This window comes from Stenella coeruleoalba, assembly GCF_951394435.1.
Source record: "Stenella coeruleoalba genome assembly, chromosome: 11".
NCBI classification, from domain to species: Eukaryota; Metazoa; Chordata; class Mammalia; order Artiodactyla; family Delphinidae; genus Stenella; species Stenella coeruleoalba.
Window position 1 is genome coordinate 9,892,889 of NC_137157.1, and position 22,647 is coordinate 9,915,535.

Here is a 22,647-nt window from a genome sequence, read left to right on the forward strand (position 1 = left end):
TATGAAATCATATTTAATAAAGTCATAAATAATTAAGAAAATCCTTCAAGGACTCTCTTTTGCCTGACTCCCAAGAACATACATGATCTTAGCCTCTGCTGCTTCTAGTTTTTATAACATTTTCCCACTGCATTTCCCATCAGGTGAACATCAGATGGAGCTACTTGATTATGTAGCAGCAAAGTTCCATGAAGAAGCTGGCATCTTCAAACTGTTGGTACGAGCTTCTAAATATTGCTCAGTCTAGAACTATTTAGCATATTATCTTTCTTCTATTGATTCCAATTCAAATTAACTTCTTCCTTCCATTTCCAAATGCATTATTTATTTTTACATTAATCCTACACAGATCATTGATTCAATAATGGCACTTTTCCGAGTGGATTTCAGTGGTCGTGGGGAGTTGGCTGAACGGCAGCAAAAACTGGCCCAGATGTTGTCACGACTCCAAAAAATCTCAGAAGGTAGATTTTTTTCCTTAATTTTTTAAAAATAAATTTATTTATTTATTTATTTTTGGCTCCATTGCTGTGCGCAGGCTTTCTCTAGTTGCAGCGAACAGGGGTTACTCTTTTTTTTTTTTTTTTTTTGGCTGCATTGGGTCTTCACTGCTGTGCGCGGGCTTTCTCTAGGTGCGGTGAGCGGGGGCTACTCTTTGTTGCGCTATGCAGGCTTCTCACTGCAGCGGCTTCTCTGGTTGCGGAGCACGGGCTCTAGGCATGCGGGCTTCAGTAGTTGTGGCACATGGGCTCAGTAGTTGTGGCTCGCGGGCTCTAGAGAGCAGACTTAGTAGTTGTGGCACACGGGCTTAGTTGCTCTGCAGCATGTGGGATCTTCCTGGACGAGGGCTTGAACCCGTGTCCCCTGCCTTGGCAGGCGGATTCTTAACCACTGTGCCACCAGGAAAGTCCCTCAGAAGGTAGATTTTTAAAATAAATGGTGATATCAAAATAGCACCTGTGACTGTTTGCTAAGTAGGTTTTTCAGAGAAGCTCAGAATAATGTCAGGAGGCAATCCATTTATTAAAAATAAAATTTCCTTCATGGGAATACAACTCTTTTTTTAAACCAAAAATACTGATTCTAATACAATAAGGTATCTAAATAAGATAACAATAATAACTTTAATTTAAGATATCAATGAAAAAACAGGAATGTAATCTTGTTCATCAAATAAATTCATGGCACAATATTTCTAAACTCTGAAATCTAAGCAATGAACTTTTAATATTCACATTGTCATTCTCTTAGTTTCTTAATTTTATTTCTTGATGCAGAATATAATGTGGCTGTGTTTGTGACCAATCAAATGACTGCTGACCCAGGAGCAACTATGACGTAAGCCCTAATATTCTGCTTTTGTATTTCACAAAAGTTAATATCAAAAGGGTTAGAGTGTAGAATAGGAAATAATTCAAAAATCATCAGCCTTGATGTGGACACAGATATGTCACAAATCACTTTTTGCACAGTGCATATTACTTCATAATTGCAAATATCATTTATTTGTTATCCAGATCTATTCTTCTCTAGTTTTTTGATAAAACAAAGCAATAGTTTAACTATTTTCAGAGATACTTTGGGTTCCTTTTTGTCTAGGACTAAAAGGATATTGGAGGACAATAAGAAAAAGATCTTAGGGAAATAAAAATGTATATTCCAGATACATGAATGGTTTCTAATGCACTGATAAGCTGTTAGCCTACAAACAAAAAAAGCAGGCTCTCTACAGGATACACATGAGATATATATTTAATTTATATATTTATTATTATATAAATATAATATATTTATATTTACAGGATATACATGAGATATATTTATGGGTCTCTTATATATTTATAAGAGACTTGCTATGAGAGAAGTCTCCTGTTTGAAGAAACAGAATTTCACTCCACACTAGGCATATTCAGAATTTGTTGAAATAGTTGTGCACATAACATACATATTGATGGCTCTGCTTGAAAGATGGCAGTGAATAGAAAGACAAGGAGATGGTGGTGTGATGAATTGGGAGGTTGGGATTGACATATGTATAAAATGAATAACTAGTAAGAACCTGCTGTATAAAAAAATAAATAAAATTAAATTTAATAAAAAAAAGAAAGAAAGACAAGGAGAGTTAAAGTAGTATAGTGAAACAGAAAGTTCGAATAAGGACTTCCCTCGTGGTCCAGTGGTAGAGGCTCTGTCGCCTAATGCAGTGGGCCCAGGTTCGATCCCTGGTCAGGGAACTAGATCCTGTATGCCACAACTAAAAGATCCTGCAAGCCGCAACTAAAGAAAAGAAAGATCCTGCATGCCACAAATAAGACCCGGCGCAGCCAAATAAATAAATAAATATTAAAAAAAAAAACAAAAACAGAAAATTCAAAGAAAGTTCAGTTGCCACCATCGAGTTTTGAGCATTATGTATCTGAGTAAGCAGTCAAAATAGCCCTGAATCTATGTACTGCTTTTTTTTTTTTTTTTTTTTTTTACAGTATGTGGGCCTCTCACTGTTGTGGCCTCTCCCGTTGCGGAGCACAGGCTCCGGACGCAGAGGCTCAGTGGCCATGTCTCACGGGCCCAGCCGCTCCGCGGCATGTGGGATCTTGCCGGACCGGGGCACGAATCCGTGTCCCCTGCATTGGCAGGCGGACTCTCAACCACTGTGCCACCAGGGAAGGCCCTGTACTGCTTTTTTAAAGGTCTTTTCAGCAACTTCTTATTTATAATAATTTTAGCCAGAGAAAAGTTCCAAGACTAGCATAATGAATCCACAAATATCATTTGCCTATTTTCATCAGTTGTTAACATTTTGCCACATTTTTTCCCTCTATGTGTTTGTGTGTGTGCGTGTGTATGTAAAATCTCTCTATATGCTACGTACACATACATGCTCATATATGTAAAAGTGTATATGTTTTGTGAACCTTTTGAGAGTTGTTTTCTCCGAACCAGTGAGAATTATTTGCAGACATCATGACACATCACTTCTTAGTACTTCAGCATATCTCTTCTAAGAACAAGAACATTCTTCTACATAACTACAACATAATTAGCACAGTCAGGGAATTTAACATTGGTGTACTATTTATCCAATACACAGTTATAGTCAAGTGTCTCCAATTGTTCCAATAATATCCTTTGTAGTTTGGGGGGTTTCTTGTTTTGTTTTTGATTCAGGATCAGTTAAGGATCATGCATCCCATGTACTTGTCATGTCTCTTTAGTTTCCTTTAACCAAAACAGTTCCTCAACCTTCGTTAGATTTTTGTGACACTGACTTTCTTTTTTGGTGGCGCTGTGCAGCATGCGGGATCTTAGTTCGCCAACCAGGGATTGAACCCATGCCCCCTGTATTGGGAGTGAGTGACATTTTTGAAGCGCACAGGCCAACTGTTTTTCAGAATGTCTCTCAATTTGGAGTTGATTTTTTTCTCATTATTTGAAATGTTAAACACTTTTGGCAGGAAAACTACTAATATATAAGTAATGTTATGACCTTTTCCATATATCACATCAGGAGGCAGTTTGTCCCTTTATTAGTGATAAGTCTGATCATGTGATTAAGATGGTGTTCACAAGATTTCTCCATTGTAAAAGACCTTCTCCTGTTTGTAATTAATAAGTAATTTGTGAGGTGATACTTTGAGACTTGTGTAAATATCATGTTTTGCACCCAGTGGATTTAATAATATCCATTGCAGATTTTTGCTTAAATCATCACTCTGATGGTTGCAGTACAAAGTTCTGTTACTTTAAAACTGAGTCAGTACATCATTTGGTAGCAGATAAATCAGTCATTGACATATATATTAGAAGATATTTGATATGATATTCTAAATTATGTAAATTGTGCTGAAATGAATGTATCTCTCTTTAGGCATTTTCTAAACTAAACGCTAAGAGTATTGCTGCATCTTCTGCAGTTTGCTATAGCTCTCACTTTTCAATACGCTTTTATGATATTTTCTACTTAATTACAGGAGATTCCAATGTGAAAAGTATTAATTACGTGAAAGGTTTTAAGCAAGATCTTTTTGTTTGTTTGTTTTTTGAGTTTTATTGGCCGCACCATGCGGCATGCAGGATCTTATCTCCCCTACCAGGGATCGAACCCATGCCCCCTCAGTGGAAGTACAGAGTCTTAACCACTGGATCACCAGGGAAGTCCAAGCAAGTTAAAAAAATTGAGGAGGGGGAAATCAATCATTTATTCATTCAGTATATATTTATTGAAAATCTACTATATATCAAGGTTCTAGGAATTCACTAGTGAACAACAGAGACTATGTGCCTTGCCTCCATTAGGAAAAAAATAAATGATGTCCATTTAACTCAAAATTTTAAAGTCTTGGTTGGTCATGCATTGTCTGTAGTCCTTGAGGGGTTAAGGCAATATTCTCTGTTTTATAGGGTATCTTTCATATACAGGACATAAAGTACTTCACAAAGAGAATAATTTTAAACTGAAGAGAAATGGGAGATTTTTAAGGCTTGCTTTAAAAAGAGAAAATGACTCATTGGCTCAGAGGGAGGAAGTGGGTTGCATTCAAATAAAACAGTACAAGTTAAAGAGCAATGTTCTTTCTTCAGGTGTAGGGAGGGAACATTGAAGAGGCCAAAACTATCGACCTAGAGTTAGAAGACAAAGGAAGTCTGTGGAAATTAGGTCAGATAGGGTTCTTTTTCTTATATTTGTAGAAAGTTTCAAAAAGCTTAAAACCATTTTGAATTGACTCCAATAGGAGAAAAATAGAGAAATGACAGAAAGGAAATAATTGCAGAAGTTCAAAGAGGGGAGGAGATTTATAATGAAATAAGCTAAGAAAAGAGCCGAAGAAGGTAACAAAGACTAGTATTTTTGCTGGGTGAATCTGCTTTGAAACAGCATCTCCTCCACCTAGCCAAGTTATATGGAAACAAATTTCACTATAATTAGTATATTCTAAAGTACATCATAACAATACAAATTAAATGCATGCGCTGTAAAGCACATATATTGCCACAGCTAAATTAAAAAAGAAAACAGGACAGTTTTAAACTAAAGGATTTCAAATGCTATTAGAATACTTCCCATAAAGGAAATATCTTTGTTTCTCAGTGTTAAGGAACTCCAAGCTGCAACTCCCCTGGAGGCTGGCAGAGAAATATCACTATAATTGGTATGAGTACCCAAGTACACTGACAATAATTGAGGCTTCCATCCCATGCATTATACTTGATGGCACATCGTATTAAAAAGGAACAAAATTATAGAGGCGAGGAGCTTCCATATGATACACCAGAGCAGTAACTCCTAGATGAGCCTTACAGATACAGATTTTAGAACTAGAATGAGCCAGTTGATGAAGGCCTGGAAATAAAGTCAAAGTATCAGCCTGTAAAGCTCCATACCACAGCAAAAATAAGATAAGCAACAAATAAGACCATGATGTTGCCCCCGACTTCATTTGTGTATTTGTTTCCCTAAAAGTCATCTTAGAACATTTGCAGTCTTATAAATGTGCAGTTTATTCTTTAAGGATGTCACTTACTGATTCTACATCATTAGTATAAATTAAGAGGCAATATCGGGACTTCCCTGTTGGCACAGTGGTTAAGAATCTGCCTGCCAACGCAGGGGACATGAGTTTGATCCCTGGTCCTGGAAGATCCCACATGCCGCAGAGCAGCTAAGCCCGTGTGCCACAACTACTGAGCCTGCGCTCTAGAGCCCGTGAGCCACAACTGCTGAAGCCCACGGGCCTAGAGCCCGTGCTCCACAAGAGAAGCCACCGCAATGAGAAGTCTCTGCACCGTAACGAAGAGTAGCCCCCGCTCACTGCAACTAGAGAAAGCCCCTGCACAGCAACAAAGACCCAATGCAGCCAAAAATAAATAAATTAATTAATTTTAAAAAAAAGAGGCAATACGGTTAGAGAAAAAACATTAAACCAAAGCCATTAGCATTGTGACCTTGTGCAACATCTAAATTATTTGAATTTTACTTTCCTCTCCCTCAAAATTAAGAGCACTTATATTTATTGGTTGCTTAGCATGTGCCAAGTGCTTTCATGTATCATCTTATATAATTCTCATATCACCCCAACATAACTCAGCCTCCTAGACCTCCCTGTTCTATGAAGCCAGTCTCAGTATATTGCTATATCTCTCCCCAACCCCCCAACAACCCCCTGCCGAATTCTATCTTCAAAAATTTGAAAAATGTAGATTTTTCTGCATATTTTGGGAGGAAATGGGGGGTGGGGTTATTTAACAAAACTTTTTAAACATACTCCTTTTTTTTTTTTTAACCATCTCTTCTTTTTCACCAAAATTCTCTATCTTCCTCTAATCTCAAAACATCCTCCTCTCTCTTGGACATGGTTCACCCAGTCTTTCTCTCAATGGACCCCTTCTCAAAAATTCTATCTTTAAGCTTAACCCTTAGCAAGTCAAAAGTACCAGGAGTACCAATTGTCCCTCAAGTTTGCCCTTACCCAGACCCCTCAAGGCCTCCACTCCAACCAGTATTTGAGGTAGACACTATTATTATTCCTAATATATAAAGGAGGAAACAGAGGCTCAGAGTGCCTACTTGCTCAATCATACAGTTAAAAAACAGGAGTCGATTTTGAACCCAGGTTTCTTTGACTTCAAAGCTGATGCTCTTTTAGTCTCACTGTGCTATTCTTCCTATCTCACTCCCAGAAAAATATCACCTGCCCTACCATCACCATAATCCTATACTCCCTGCACCCTAATTTGCAGTTGGAAGGTCAGGAGGTTCTGGGTCTTACTGTCAACAACATAACAGGCTGTATCCTGTTCAACCAGAGGGGGATAAATGAAACAATCTTTCTTGGCCCCTCTTTATTCCTAATATCCACCCCCATCTCTTCCTCCTTCTCATCATACTCCCCCATCCCCTGAGAAAAGGAGGAAAGAAGAGAAGATAATACAAAAAAAGGGGAAATAAGAGAGTAGGCTAAAGGAGACATGTGGGTGGTTTTCTGAAGCCGTTTTTACTTGGTCAGAAATAGAAGTAAATTAAAGCCCTCTAAAAGAATGTGGAATGCTATTACACCTTCTTGTACTTTACCTCAAGACTTGTTTATAACTGCTAGAATACTCAAGAAGTTCAAAGAAACTTGAAGAAATGTTTCTTTCTTTCTTTTCTTTTTTTTTTTTTTGCGGTACGCGGGCCTCTCACTGTTGTGGCCTCTCCCGTTGCGGAGCACAGGCTCCGGACACGCAGGCTCGGCGGCCATGGCTCACAGGCCGAGCTGCTCCGCGGCATGTGGGATCTTCCCGGACCGGGGCACGAACCCGTGTCCCCTGCATCAGCAGGTGGACTCTCAACCGCTGCACCACCAAGGAAGTCCAAGAAATGTTTCTTGATTAACAAGTCACTGAAAGAGGGTTTTAACTGAATCATTTAGTTAAATAATAATAGTTACCATTTATTGAGTATCTCTTATGTGCCATGATTACTGAAAGGGTAAATCTAATGCTTTATAGATGACCTGGCACAGTTCCTGGCATGTAGTAGGCTTGCAATGAGTTAGATTAAATATATCTTGAATCTTCACAACAGCCCTGAAAAGTAAGGGGTTTTTTTGGTTCCCATTTTACAGTTAAAGAAACTGAGATTCATAAAGGTAAGTAATTAGCCCAAGGTAACATAGATAATAAGTGAATCAGGATTAGGAAGGCAGATAATAATAATTGCAGTCACTGGGTTAATGCCTTACCTAAATTATTTCATTTTATTGTTACAACTACCATACCAGTTAGGTACAATTATTATCCTCCATTTAAAATGAAGAAACAGACACTTAGAATGATCAACAATTTTCCTGAGGTCATATGGCTGGCTGATAAGCCAAAATTTGAACCCAGGTCTAACTCTAAAGCTCTTACACCACTTAGCACATTGAGGCTGTATGTGCCTGGAGAAAGGTTAGCATGCTGTCATATGAGACGCTTTGCAGGGATGTATCCATTACCCTGGTGAGTTGACCAGTGTTCAGGGCCCTCAGCCTTACGGACAGAGATTTGATTTGGTCATCCTACTGAGCATAAATCCATTTCTCAGGGACAGACTCACATTAATCAAACTCATGAGACTCAATGAAAGATCAGAGGGCCAGTTTACTGATAAAGAAAAATGTAACTACATTTGAAGTTCTTGTGACCAGGGCATTCTCTCCTTGTAGGCAGACCTCTATAGGAATCCAAATTTTAATCCAAAGCTATTACTAAATATGGAATCCAAGCAAAGGGAAATAATTAGATGAGTTAGAAGTGTCTGTCACATAGTAAGGACTCAGTAAATCTTGGTTGTGAATGTTATTGTTAATAGCCAACCACACTGGGGCAGGGGGCGGGGTGGACCATGAATCTCCTAAATTTATGAAAATTTTTGTATGTGTACCTATGTACATTTTTCTGGGGGAGAGTCTATATCTTTTATTAAATTATCAAAGTGTTAGTGACCTACAGGAAAAGTCAAGAGCCATAAATTCTACATGAAATTCTACACAGAATCCTGAACATTTTGATGGAGCAAGTAAAATTTGAATTGGCTCGATGTTCTCCCAGAGCTAAGGCTGTTATGCTATGTTGCAATTTATTTTAATTAAGTATAACCTCTTACATTATGAGTCACTTTTTAGGACTTTTTTCTCCCCATATTATCTTTCCTATATGATTTCTTAGCACTTTTGCCGATCTTATCATTTATTTCTCATTTAGTTCATTCAAAATCATCTCCCTTTGGAAACGACATTCTTTTTTTTTTAAATTTATTTTATTTATTTTTATTTTTGGCTGTGTTGGGTCTTCGTTGCTGCGTGAGGGCTTTCTCTAGTTGTGGCAAGCGGGGGCTACTCAGTGTTGTGGTGCGTGGGCTTCTCACTGCAGTGGCTTCTCTTGTTGCAGAGCATGGGCTCTAGGTGCACGGGCTTCAGTAGTTGTGGCACGTGGGCTCAGTAGTTGTGGCACGTGGGCTCAGTAGTTGTGGCTCGTGGGTTCTAGAGTGCAGGCTCAGTAGCTGTGGCACACGGTCTTAGTTGCTCCGCGGCATGTGGGATCTTCCCGGACCAGGGCTCAAACCTGTGTTCCCTGCATTGGCAGGCGGATTCTTAACCACTGCCCCACCAGGGAAGTCCGGAAACGACATTCGTAACACTCAGGCTCTTCACCTGGAGTAATCAATGACAGGCAGTAGTACCTATTCTCTTTTGTGCATAGGGTACCACATTGGTAATAACAAACAATACTTTGTTAAGAAAAAAACATAGCCATACAGCTAAAACCTAGATTCCTGCTCTTCCTTAGATTATCTGTAAGGGGGTGGAGGTGGGGAGGATTACTTCAATTAGGGGGAAATCCTGTCTCCTTTTACATTTCCCTTTCTGTCAGAACACCCTTTAAAAGTTCCTTGAATTACAGCTTCTTTGAAGATATATCACAAATCTGTGTCTAAAAGGATCTAATTTGGAGGAAACCCAAATTTTCTTCTCTTCCCGTATCCATTCAACAAGAGTTATTGAGTGTCTTTTATATTATAGGTACTTTTCTAGGCACTGGAGTTACTAAAATGAATAAGGATTTAGAGTATAGTTGGGGAATGAGACCCATGAATTAAAAATTATAATGTAGTGTGCTTTAATAGAGTTATATACATAGTGATATGAGAGGACAGGGGAGGTAGCTCTACTCTGTTTCAGGGTATCAGGCATGGTTTTCAAGAAGGGATGACACTTGATGGGTGAGTAGGAGCTAAATGAGTAAACACAATAGGAAAGGGGCTTTTGCTTCAGAGATAACTGAGTTTATAAAGGCATTGAGGTATAAGAGGACTTGCTGAAATAAGAAAAAATAAAAGTTTGAGGAGGAAGAATGAGTACAGCTGTAGATAAGTACAGTGAGCCCTTCGTACCCATAGGTTCCACATCCATGAATTCAACCAACCTAGGATCAAAAATAATCAGAATAAAAAAATCCAGAAAGTTCTAAAAAGCAAAATTTGAATCTGCTGTGCTCTAGCAGCTATTTACATAGAACTTAAATTGTATTTACAACTATTTGTGTAGCATTTACATTGTATTAGGTATTATAAGTAATCTAGAGATGATTTAAATTATATGGGAGGACACTATTGTAAATCAACTATACTCCAATAAAATTTTTTATTTTTTTCGGTACGCGGGCCTCATACTGCCGTGGCCTCTCCCGCTGCGGAGCACAGGCTCCGGACGCGCAGGCCCAGCCGCTCCGCCGCACGCAGGACCCTCCCAGACCGGGGCACGAACCCGCGCCCCCTGCATCGGCAGGCGGACCCCCAACCACTGCGCCACCAGGGAAGCCCTAAAAAAATTTTTTTAATTAAAAAAATAAAGTATATGGGAGGATGTGTGTAGGTTACATGCAAATACCTCACCATTTTATATAAGGGACTTGAGCATTCGTGAATTTTGGTATCCATGGTTGGGAGGTGGGTTTTGGAATGGATCCCCCTGTGGATACCGAGGGAGGACTGTATGTAGGTAGCAGACAAAAAGAAGCAGAAGTTGAGGGACTGTCTTCCTGAGAGCACTCCTTTTCTTTGTGAAGAAGCAGGCAATGTCATCCAAAGTTAGGGAAAAGAACAGAAAAGAGCGCTTAAGGAGACTACTGAAAGTTTGGTAAAGGGGAGGTGAGGTTAACCATGCTCATAGAGAAGAACTACTAGGCAGTATGGAGAGACCATCTGTGAGAAGCATTAACACAGCTGTTAAAACTTCTCTCTGACCATTTAGCAAACCCCGACTCTCCTTTCTTGTCTCCTCTTCACAGCAGTTTCTAACTGGTCTACCTGCTGTAGGGGCACCTATCTTTCTATTGCCCAATATTCTCCTTGGTATTTTTGTAACTTCTATGTCTTAAGCACAAAAAATATTTTTGAGCACCCACTGTGTGGCTGGTTGCTACAGAGCTGAATACAATGTCATCTGCCCTTAAGGAGCTTAGTGATAGGTAATAGGCGAGGAATTGAGGGGGAATAAATATGTAAATAATAATAGCACTAAAGGCAGGACATGAAAAATGCACTAAAGAAGCATAAATACAGTGTTTGCAAGTTCAGAGTTCACAGCCCAGCTGAGAATATCATCAGACCCTCAAGCAGCCCATCTATGTAGAACATAGGATTCTTTTAAGACCTTGAAGAACCGCCTGTAATGGAGGGTAACCTGGAAGGTTTAGAGTTATTCCATTAAAAAGAGTGGCATTGATCTGTAAGCGTTATAGAGACAATTCATCTCTAGCTATTCCATCCAACTGAAAGGGCTTCATTGCTTTACTACCCTTTCAGCTGTCTGAGTAAAGCAACCTATCTTCTGACTTCTTAACTCCTGTCAGTCTCACCTGCCTGGATGCTACTCTCTTGATAGTGGTTCACTCCAAAACTAACTCTGTTCTTGTTCTCACGTTGGACCTGCTGAATCAATCAATCCTATCCAACCCCAGCCAGCTGGTCCTAACCTGTGAGCCATTTAATCAAGCAGCAGTTTATTTTTTATTTTTTTCAAGTGTTTGACTCCGCAAAACTCAGAAGGCACTAACGGACAGCCAACAAACCCATCCCCGTGGTGCCCTGAGTGAAGACAAGTCAGCTTAGATATATGATGGACTAAAATCCCACCACCTAAGACTCTAAGCAATGAAATGAACAGCCAGCAAAAGGCAGCAGTTTGGGACTTCCCTGGAGGTCCAGTGGTTAAGACTCCGCACTCCCACACAGGAGGTGCGGTTTCGATCCCCAGTCAGGGAACTAAGATCCCATGTGCTGTGAGGAGTTGCCCAAATAAATAAAAAATAAAATAAAATAAAACCAGCAGTTTATATTAGCAGACTCCTTTCCCAGAGAGCTTCATATCCCCATTAACCTACAATCTTTTTAGCCTCGTGTCAATCAGCCACATCGTCACTACACCAAGCCTCATGCTTACAGTAAACAGAATCCTGAACTTCATGGAGCAAGCAGAATTTGAATTGACTTGCAACTGAATTCTCCGAAAGCTGAGGCTATTATGCTATACCAAAATTTATTTTGATCAAGTGTAACCTGTTAGTTTAAGTTCAGTTCCATTTGTTGATTTTGAAGCCTAGATTTTCTTCTTCATCAAAGGAGATGATCTTGTGGTTTTCTCCTTCATTCTATTGATATGGTATATCACAATGATGATTTTCCTATGTTGAACCACTCTTGCATTCCTAGAATAAATACTACTTGGTCATGGTGTATAATCCTTTTGATATGTTGCTGGATTCGGTTTGCTAGTATTTTGCGGAGGCTTTTTGCACCTAGGCTTTTTTGAAGGGTGGGCTTACTATATTAGGTTTATTAAGAACCTTTCACTTCTTGCCAAGTGAGTGTTAGTCCCCTAGTGAGTATATCTCTCAAGAGTGTCAATATTTGTAACTACCTTGCAATCATAATATATTTTTGAATTGATAAAATCATAGTAAGAGCTTATCTTTTTTGTATCCTATTTTAGAAGAACAAACTTTAGACATCAGCAATAAAGATATTACTGAGATTCTTCTCACCTTAAATTCATAACCAGTACAACACTGAAGGTTTCCAATGTACAGTTAATGAATAAGAAGGAGGTTCTCAATCTGCTGTCATTTATGTCATAGCATCATGAGGGAGGGTTGGATATTACTTATTCATTAGACTAGAATAGTGGTTGGCACACAGTAAGCCATTAATAAATACTTCTGATACATGAACGAATGAATAAATTCAATCTTTGTATTTTGTAAAGAAAAATTGCTTAACCCCAAGATTTATCCTAAAACAGTGAGTAGTGTTTTATTTGTTTTTTTATTTTTAAAAAATCAAACAAAACATGAACCATTTATCATAGGAATCTCAGAAACCTGAACTGGATGGCAATGGGGTACATAGCAGCTCCAAACTCTAGCCCATTCCCTGGTTTATGAACAAGCCTCTGCTTGTTTAGAACGCAAACCTACTCTGTCCCCTGCCATACTCCACAGAAAAGTTGCCTTGTAATTGCAGGTAGTACTGTATATAGTCCATATGATGAAACCTGAAAAGGTGTTTTATTAATTCAGTTTTCAGGCAGACCCCAAAAAACCCATCGGGGGACACATTCTGGCTCATGCTTCAACAACAAGAATAAGCTTGCGAAAGGGAAGAGGAGAGCTGAGAATTGCCAAGATTTATGACAGGTAAATATTTCTTATCTTAATCAGATTCTTGCGCATATGATATTATATAGAATTGCCTCCCCTGAGAGGCTATAATTATTCCACTGGCAGACACTACATGTTTGAATTTCCTTCTCAAAAAGTATGCAATTCATTGAGAAGTCCCTACTACGTACTGGGTTCTAGGGATTTGGAGATCTTGTTGACAAATTGACTTGGTCTCTGACCTTCCCAATCTTACAGTGAAGCTAGAAAATGAAATGATTCCAATTGAAGTGAGGTAAATACAGGAAAAGTACAGCATGTGATAGGGATGTTCTTCTTTCTTTCTGCCAGTTTTTTTTTCAGGTTTCAGTTTAAACACTGCTTCCTCTAGGAACCTTTCCCTGACCCTTACATTCTAAGCTAATACTCTATATTACACCTTTTATTCTTTCACAGTACTTTATTTATTTAATTAACAGTTATAAGCTTAGATTTTACCAGCAACAAACCTAAAGCGATTTGAATTGGGGAGGCATTACCCACCCCTTCCTGAGCGTTGCTGCTGACCCTTCTCTGTGGACCTCCCCCATTTTTGCCCATCTGAGGGGTTGGCAGGGGAGGGTACCCCCACCTTCCCTGCAGCTGTTCCTCAGGATTCATGACTTTGACTGGGTCTAGAAAGGTTGAGCTGGAAGGGGTGGCCCCTGGTCACTTTCTGAGCACATGTCTCAGAGACCTGGGGCTGGTGGGAGTGCTGCTGGAGCTGGATTTCAACACATAGGGTGCTGCTGGGCCAGCTGGTAGGGTTGCTGGGCTCCAGGCCTCTAGCTCCAGCTCTTGCAGACCTAGGCCCCTCTCTGACCCGAGAAAGCTCCTCAGGCCCTTGAAGCTGATAAACCAAGAGAGTAAGGAAACATTCTTTAGAGTGAGAAAGCTAATGTTTCAGCCACTTAGAGATAAACTGCAAAACTAGAGCCTGGCATGGGGCTGGGGCTAAAGATTTTTCTTGAACTTTTCAAGATTTGCAAGTATGCAGCTTGGAAGGAGGCTGGTGGTTTTACTGTTAAAAAAGCAATAACGTGGCTTTTCCTGTAAGGCTTGCATAGTACTTCTTACCCCTCTCCTGTCTCCCCCTGCAAAGATGGTGCTGGAATGTTCTGGAAGGTCATGTCAACTTCAGCTTTCCTGTGGAAACTGAAGCCATTGGGGTTTTCTGTCCAAATTCAAAAGGAGTCATATATATGTGTGTGTGTGTGTGTGTGTGTGTGTGTGTGTGTGTGTGTGTGTATGCATATATGTAGATATACATATATACACATACACTCATTTTATATACATGTATGTACATGCAAGTATTATAATATACATATATACGTATGCAAATATATGAATAAACTTTGACAACATAATTGATGTACATGGTAAAAAATAAATAAATAAAATCAAACAGTACAAAAAAAAGAGTTATAAGCTTAATAAGTTTTTACAGAGAAACCTATTACATATCAGCTGTTCTAGATTCTGGGGATAGAGCAGTGAACAAAACAAAAAGACAAGGCCCTGCCCTCATGGAGCTTACATTCCATTAGTAATGATTTATGTAACATATGTCATCCCCACTAGACAGTAAATACGCTGAGGACAGAAATACTATTCTCTTGCTTACCACTGTATTCTTAGTTCCTCGGACATAATAGATGTATTTGTGACTGACTGATTAGCCAATCCTGGCAACAAGGTAAAGATTTGTAATAACTCTTTACCCTGGGGAAGGAAAAATCAGCCAAAAAGGAATCAGATGAGCTCTGTATCTGGTTTTGACTATGAATCACAGTACTTACTATGTATTGTCATTGAAAAATATTAAATAATCAGTTCCCCCCTCTATCTGGTTTTTATTCAGACCATTTTGCTTTTCATCATCAGTCCCTGTAGAAGACTGTGATACACATATGCAAGTGCTATGCTTTGTAGAGCTTCAGCAATCTCTAGAAATTTGTTACAAATGTTCTTTGTTGAATTAAGTAGATAGTAGGATTGTTCCATAATTTTACTAAAATTTCTTGGTCTATATCTTGGACAGATTGCTGTGCTTAGAACTTTCTGAAACATTTTTCACTCTGAATTGTAATCATCTGATTACATGTACATCTCCCTCACTACAGGGACTGAGTCTGGTTCACTAATGTCCCCAGCACCTAGCATGGTCCTTGGCACATAGTAAGAGCTCAATAACTATTTGTTGAATTAATAAATGAATGAATTCCATCTACATGTTCAATCATTTGTATATTTAATCAAGTCCTCCAAACTTTTAGGAACAAATAACCTCTGCAGTTTTTACAGTCCTAAGAGAACACTAGGGTTCTGCAGTCTCAACAAAGGATAATTAAAATTATCGTAGAAGTTAGTCATGTCAACTTTTCATAAATCTGAATAAAAATAGCAAAACTAGATCAGAACTTAAAATGTGAAAACTTAATTTGCTGTGCATCTTGTACTGCCTTCTTTCTGGTCTCTAAAGATTTCTCACAAAGAATTCTCCTTGACTTTAGAAAAAATTTTTGGTAGAGAAGATCATGATGCTATAAATGATAGCTAACACTTACTGAGTGGCTACTATGTGCTAGGCCTGTGCCAAGTGCTTTATTTATTTACTTTTTCATTGTTTTTAAGGACAACCTTAAGAGATAGAGATTATTATCCCCATTTACACATGAGGAAACCAAGGCCCCAAGTAGTTAGGTAACCACTGCCCCTCTACAGTCTATTTTAAACACAGAAGCCAGAATGATCCTTTGTAACACCAAGTCAGAGCATATCTATCCTCTCTTTAAAACACTCCTATGGGGCTTCCCTGGTGGCGCAGTGGTTGAGAGTCCGCGTGCAGATGCAGGGAACACGGGTTCGTGCCCCGGTCCGGGAAGATCCCACATGCCGCAGAGCGGCTAGGCCCGTGAGCCATGGCCGCTGAGCCTGCGTGTCCGGAGCCTGTGCTCCGCAACGGGAGAGGCCATAACAGTGAGAGGCCCGCGTACCGCAAAACAAAACAAAACAAAACAAAACACTCCTATGACTCCCCATCTTAACTCAGAATAAAAGCCCATGTCTCTACACTGGTTTACAGAGCACTACATGAATGGCCCTATTCTTATTCCTCCTGTTTTCCCCCTTGCTCACCATGCTTCAACTTCAGTGGGCACCTTGATATGCCAGAAACATGCCAGTCACACTCCTCCCTTAGGGCCTTGCCTCTGTGATTATTGCTCTCCCTGCCTGGAATAAGCTTCCCCCACATAGCCCTCTCTCTGGCTCTCTCCCTCAGCTCCTTCAAGTCTTTGATCAAATGTTACCTTCTCAACAAAATGCCTATCTTGATCTCCCTATTTAAAATTGCAGCTAGCCTTGTCCCAGTTTCCATACTTCCAATCTCCCTTATCCAGCTCTATTTTTTTCTTTCCCTATAACACTTATTTTCTAACATATCACATATTTATTTATTTATTATGTCCATTATTTATTGTCTGTCTGTCCTTCCCCAAAATATAAGTTCCACAAGGCCAGAGATCTTTGTCTATTTTTTTCACATACGGATCTCAAGTGCCTACAACAGGGATATAGGAAGTGCTCAGTAAATTTTTTTTCTTTTTTCTTTTTTTTCAATTTTTGGCTGCATTGGGTCTTTGTTGCTGCACGCGGGCTTTCTCTAGTTGCAGCAAGCAGGGGCTACTCTTCGTCGCGATGTGCATTGCAACGGCTTCATTGCGGTGGCTTCTCTTGTTGCAGAGCATGGGTTCTAGGCACACAAGCTTCAGTAGTTGCAGCACGTGGGCTCAGTATTTGTGGCACGCAGGTCCTAGAGTGCACGGGCTTCAGTAGTTGTGGCGTGCGGGCTCTAGAGCACAGGCTCAGTAGTTGGGGCGCACAGGCTTAGTTGCTCCTTGGCATGTGGGATCTTCCTGGACCAGGGTTCAAACACTCCCCTGCATTGGCAGGCAGAGTCTTAACCACTGCGCCACCAGGGAAGTCCCAGTAAATATTTTCTTAATGAGTAGGTGAATGGACTTGCCCCACATCACAAAACCAATAAGTAATGGAACCAGGATTAGAATCTATACTGTCTGAATCTAGGGTCTACACTTTTAACCACTACACTATTTCTTAGTTTATTAAGGATTATCTATTCAGGGTAGTAATAGCTAGTCTGCTATAGCTACTCCCATGGCTTCAACTACTACCTTATACAGATGTAAGAGAAAGACATTTCTTGTTAAAACAGAATTCCCCAAGAATTGAGCAGAAAAGGGTTCTCATAATTCCCAGGAATACAGGAGTGACTACAAAAGGGAACCTAGCCTTTTTCCTTGAATAGCCTATAGTTACTGCTTCTGTAAGTAACTATAACTGGCCCTCAAGTGTATATTTTCTCTCTTTAAAACTTTGAGTGAATAAAAACCCCATTTATTTTATTCTACTTAGCATATCTGAGATCAGTGAACATTAAAACTCTACTGAATTCAAAGGAAAATCAAATTTTAAACAATTACAAAAAATGAAAAGGCATACAAATGGTCAAGTTTCTAAAGTCATTGTTTTTTATTCTGTTTCAAAACCAAAACAAACAAACAAGCAAAAATCCCTGGTTCAACTTAGCAGATACTTTGCTTGGCTTCCCTCTTTCTCAACTCCTTGTCTTCCTGCCATTTTTAAGTGACTGACTATTTTCCATCAAAGTCAAAAAGTTATTTTCTAATTCCACTCACGCCTTCTTATTCTTCAACTCCAACTTCAGTCTAGCAAGACCTACTTTATCTATAGCTCATGTTCTATCCTCCAGGGAGATTCCTCTGCTCTTTCTTAAGGGAAGTAACCTTACCCATGGTGTGCTCAAAGTATACTAGCTAATCTGCACCCTCCAAACAAAACAAAACAACCAAACAAACAAAATGAAAAAACAAAAACCAATTTTGCTTGACAATATAGCCTACTGATTAAGATCATGAGCTTTGGAATCAAATACCTTAGTCTCTAATCCTGGCATCTTCAATTCCCAGCACTGTGACCTTGATCAAATTACTTCTCTGAACCTCAGTCTTCTCATCTATAAAATGTGGATAATAATACATACCCAACAGAGTAATCGTAAAGTTTAAATGAAATAATAAAAGGGAGACTGACACATAATAGTAAATACTTAATAAATGGAAGCTATTAATATTACCGTACAGTCACCATAACCTGAATATAATAACAGCACAAAGTAGCAGTAGGCTCTTTCTCTCATGGTCAGTAATTTTCAAATTCCTATTTTTAGTCTAACATTTTATTCAAGTGTTAGATATTCATTTCCAACTACTTGCAGACCTCCTCTACATCAATGCCCCACAGGTATCTCAAGCTCAACATATCTAAACCTAACTTCTTATTCTTCCTCTCTTTCTTATACACAAAACAAGCTTCTCTATTCCTACCCTTTTGTTTGTGCTAGAAATGGAATATCCCCATTTCTGTCTCAAAGGCTTCTGTGAAGTCCTCTATTATCTATGAAATCTTTCCTGATCAACCTAGCCTGCATAACTTCTTTCCTTAGAGTTCTATAACATATACTGACTTTATGGAACTTAGCTTACTTTGCATATTTGTTATGTCATAGCTCACCTTTTAGGCTTCTTGAGAGTAAAGACTCTGTCTCATTTTTGTAAATTCTGTGGGGTCTAGTACATGCTAAAGTATGATTTTCAAAGAGTTAAAAACATCACTTTCTGCAAATAAGCATAAAATGGACGTGTCAAAGATTTTATTCAACTCCTTAATTAATGAGGAAACCACTGATTCAAAGGATAATTTGAGGAACAGAGATTTATGTAGTTGGTCAAAGCAATGCTGAAATAAATTTGCTAATAGATACAAAACTGGTTAATATCCTACCAGGCAATAAATTGTAAAATTTGAAGCTGTCTTTTCTACTGGAGAGAAATCAATTGTTTCTCTACACAATGAAATTCATTTCCATTGCTGTAGACTGGCATCATAAGAATAATCTGCATTGTTATCAGTTTTCTACAAATTAATCTCTACTCCTATAGAGCTGTAAAATAAATTAAAAGGTAAAATTTAAAAGAGCATGAAATCATGACTCGTACAAGTATAAAATGTCAAAGATTTTATTTAACTCATTACCTCATGCAGGAACCAATAAGATTTTATAACCAGATCAAAGGAAAAATCAAATTACCACACATATGTAGTCAAACAAGTAATGCTGAAATGAATCACAAATTGATAAAAAATGGGTCAATATCCATAAGACAATAATCAATTGCATTCCTCCTCACACAATTTACATTTCTATGAACCAGGATAATTTGTATGACTCATAGTTTTCTACAGCTCATGGAGTTGTAAAACAGCTCAAAGACAATGAAAGCCACGGAGTCCTCATAGATTTGGATAACCTCGAAGGATGTGTTAGGCAACCTATTTTTTCGCTGAAGGTACTCAGTTATCTTTTAGTTCATTTCAAAGTCTTTCATGGTTTTTGCCTACATTAGTCTAGTCAATGGAAATGTGCACACCCATTTAAAAATTTTTATTGAGGTATTTGATTTACAATACCTGTGTCCCTTGCATCGGCAGGCAGATTCTTAACCACTGCGCCACTAGGGAAGTCCTATTTGTAGACTTTTTAATGATGGCCATTCTGACCAGTGTGAGTTAATACCTCATTGTAGTTTTGATTTGCATTTCTCTAATAATTAGCAATGATGAGCATCTTTTCATGTGCATATTGGCCATCTGTATGTCTTCTTTGAAGAAATGTCTATTTAGGTCTTCTGCCCATTTTTCGATTGGGTTGTTTTTTTGTTATTGAGTTGTATGAGGTACATACCCATTTAGAATCAGATAAGCCTCCAAGGGTCTGCTACATAATACCTGACAGTGCACTGTAAGAACACACAGTTATCCCTTTTTGCCTATTTCCAAGTGTGGGGTAGTTTTTCTTGATGTTTAGAACCTTACATATAGAAGTTGTTCAATAAATGTTTGTGATGGTTGATAATACTTGTAGGAAAATTCTGTAGTCCACATTTAGCTGTACCAACTCACATGTCTCTGGAGACTCAGACTAATAGGAATGTGATGCTGTGACATGAATATAGTATTTATAGAAATAGAGCTTTTTATAAACTTCTGTTCCTTTGTATTCTGTTAGCCCTGAGATGCCTGAAAATGAAGCCACCTTCGCAATAACTGCTGGAGGAATTGGGGATGCCAAGGAGTAGGTGGCGAATTGATGCAAATTGCTTCTTAGTGCTTATTAGGAGCTGAAGAAATGGAAAAGCAGTCTCAAATTTCAGATCTTAAAGAGTCTGTTTTTTTTCATGTGTTATTAAAGGAAAGTCAGCAAAAGAGAATTAAATCATATTTATCTTAAAGGTCTCTGATTTACAATAACTACACACTGTATGTCGGTTCAGGAATATAAATATGTACATGAATGAATAAACCTTTTGAAAAATAGTTGGGGAAGGGGTACCTCACTTTAGCTTCCCAAAGTGAGCCACTAAGCAGATGGCAAGTCTAAGAGCTCAGAAATGTCTCCTCCTCCTAACAGCTGCCCCCCAAACACTTACAGAAGTGAATACACTTCCAAATGAGGGAGACATTTAAGGGAAGAATGTTTACAGGACACACAAAAGAACTTTTTTATTTATGATATCAAACTATATATTCATATTTATAGCAACAGAAAAGAAACATTAAATTAAGCTAAATTTTAAATCATTTGACTTTTCGACAAGTTGAAATTACCTTTTAAAAATGCATTTCTGGGGCTTCCCTGGTGGCGCAGTGGTTGGGAGTCCGCCTACTAATGCAGGGGACGCAAGTTCGTGCCCGAGTCTGGGAGAATCCCTGCATGCCGGCGGAGCGGCTGGGCCCGTGAGCCATGGTCGCTGAGCCTGCGCGTCCTGAGCCTGTGCTCCGCGACGGGAGAGGCCACGGCAGTGAGAGGCCCGCGTACCGCAAAAAAAAAAAAAATTTTTAATTAAAAAATAAAATAAAAATATACTTCTGATACATACATATTTTACTGGGAAGATAAAAGGGAAGGTAATTACGAACTTTATAATTTTGGGTGGTCAAGATAGCATGCCTTTTTGGGCCTCTCACTGCCGTGGCCTCTCCCTTTGCGGAGCACAGGCTCCGGACGCGCAGGCTCAGCGGCCATGGCTCACGGGCCCAGCCGCTCTGCGGCATGTGGGATCCTCCCGGACCAGGGCACAAACCCGCGTCCCCTGCATCGGCAGGCGGACTCTCAACCACTGCGCCACCAGGGAAGCCCAGCATGATTTTTATATTTTAAGTTTTGGGTAGAGAATTCAGACTCTTCTTTAAAATATTAAAATTAATTTAAATGTAAAATTTCTGGATACTAATTTTATAAATGTATAAAAATATTGGTTTCTCTAATTAAAGGAAAATAAAATCTAGTTTTCAAAATGTATGTATGATAAAAATATTTATTAATTAAAACACTAATAATATAGTGACAATCTTTATAGGTCTCAGAAAGATTTACTATCTTATGTTGCATCCACTTGTATGAGAATTCAAGTATTAAAAGTACCATTTGTTACAAAAGGTATTTGACTATCCTTAAGTCATTTACTCACCAATTGTATACTGAATGCTAAGTGCTAAAGAATCTACAAAAGAAGTATGGTTCCTGCCCTCAAAGAATGTGTATACTAGTTAAGAGAAAAGACTAATATTTACGAAAGGATGAGAGGACAAATGATTATAATTAATTTGGATTGTGTGATTCCAAAAATCAGAGAGGAAAGGTTAAGCTGTAGGACAGCATGTGCAAGTATAGAAGCTGGAATTTGGAAACAAAGAGACCAACCTGGCAAGCAGAAATTGTTCACAGTGTGGAGTTCTGGGAAATAAGAGCTTTTTAATTTTATAATTTTTAAAGCTCAGAAGCTGCTCCTCTGAATAAGCAGACGTTAAAGTCACTATGGAGCAGATTTTCTGTATTCTGCAAAGTCAGTTAAATGCCTTTTCTTAGTATGCAAATATAAATGCACACTTTTTCCTGGGGAAGGGAAGGTTTTGCTACTTGATAAAAACAGCATCTACTAGAGATTCCCTGGTATGCCAAGTCCTGGAGAAGGAATGGACTAATTTGTATAGAGCCCAGAGCTGTTTGATAGGAAAGGAAATAAAACTCCCAAGATTTGAATTTCAGAAAAATTTTCTAGGTTAAGCTGAGTACCCCCCTGACAAGGAGAATTTACCCATTGGTGTAGAGTTGGAAACCAGGGCTCAACACAGGGCCTACAGTTCTGTGGGGGAGGCTGGTTTCAATATGGCACGTGGCTAGGACTGGAAACCTCTCTGGATCCAGCCACTCTGATATGTCCTGCTTTGGAGAACAGTAGCTGAGCATGTGAATGTGAACTA

The 22,647-nt window shown here is 38.9% G+C and overlaps 1 protein-coding gene across 2 annotated transcripts in view; it reads left to right on the top strand.

The window, feature by feature from the left end:
- DMC1 (DNA meiotic recombinase 1) overlaps window positions 1-20,710 on the top strand; it is a 39,730-nt gene extending 19,020 nt beyond the window's left edge. The window contains exons 10-14 of one of the 2 annotated variants that reach the window (XM_079937424.1): window positions 144-217; window positions 350-464; window positions 1,278-1,338; window positions 13,099-13,215; window positions 20,393-20,710. In XM_079937424.1, coding sequence (XP_079793550.1) covers window positions 144-217; window positions 350-464; window positions 1,278-1,338; window positions 13,099-13,215; window positions 20,393-20,462 — 437 coding nt within the window. In that variant the 3' untranslated portion in view covers window positions 20,463-20,710. The remainder of the gene's footprint in view (window positions 1-143; window positions 218-349; window positions 465-1,277; window positions 1,339-13,098; window positions 13,216-20,392) is intronic. The other variant, XM_079937423.1, reaches the window with a different exon arrangement.
- Window positions 20,711-22,647: the final 1,937 nt, after the last annotated feature.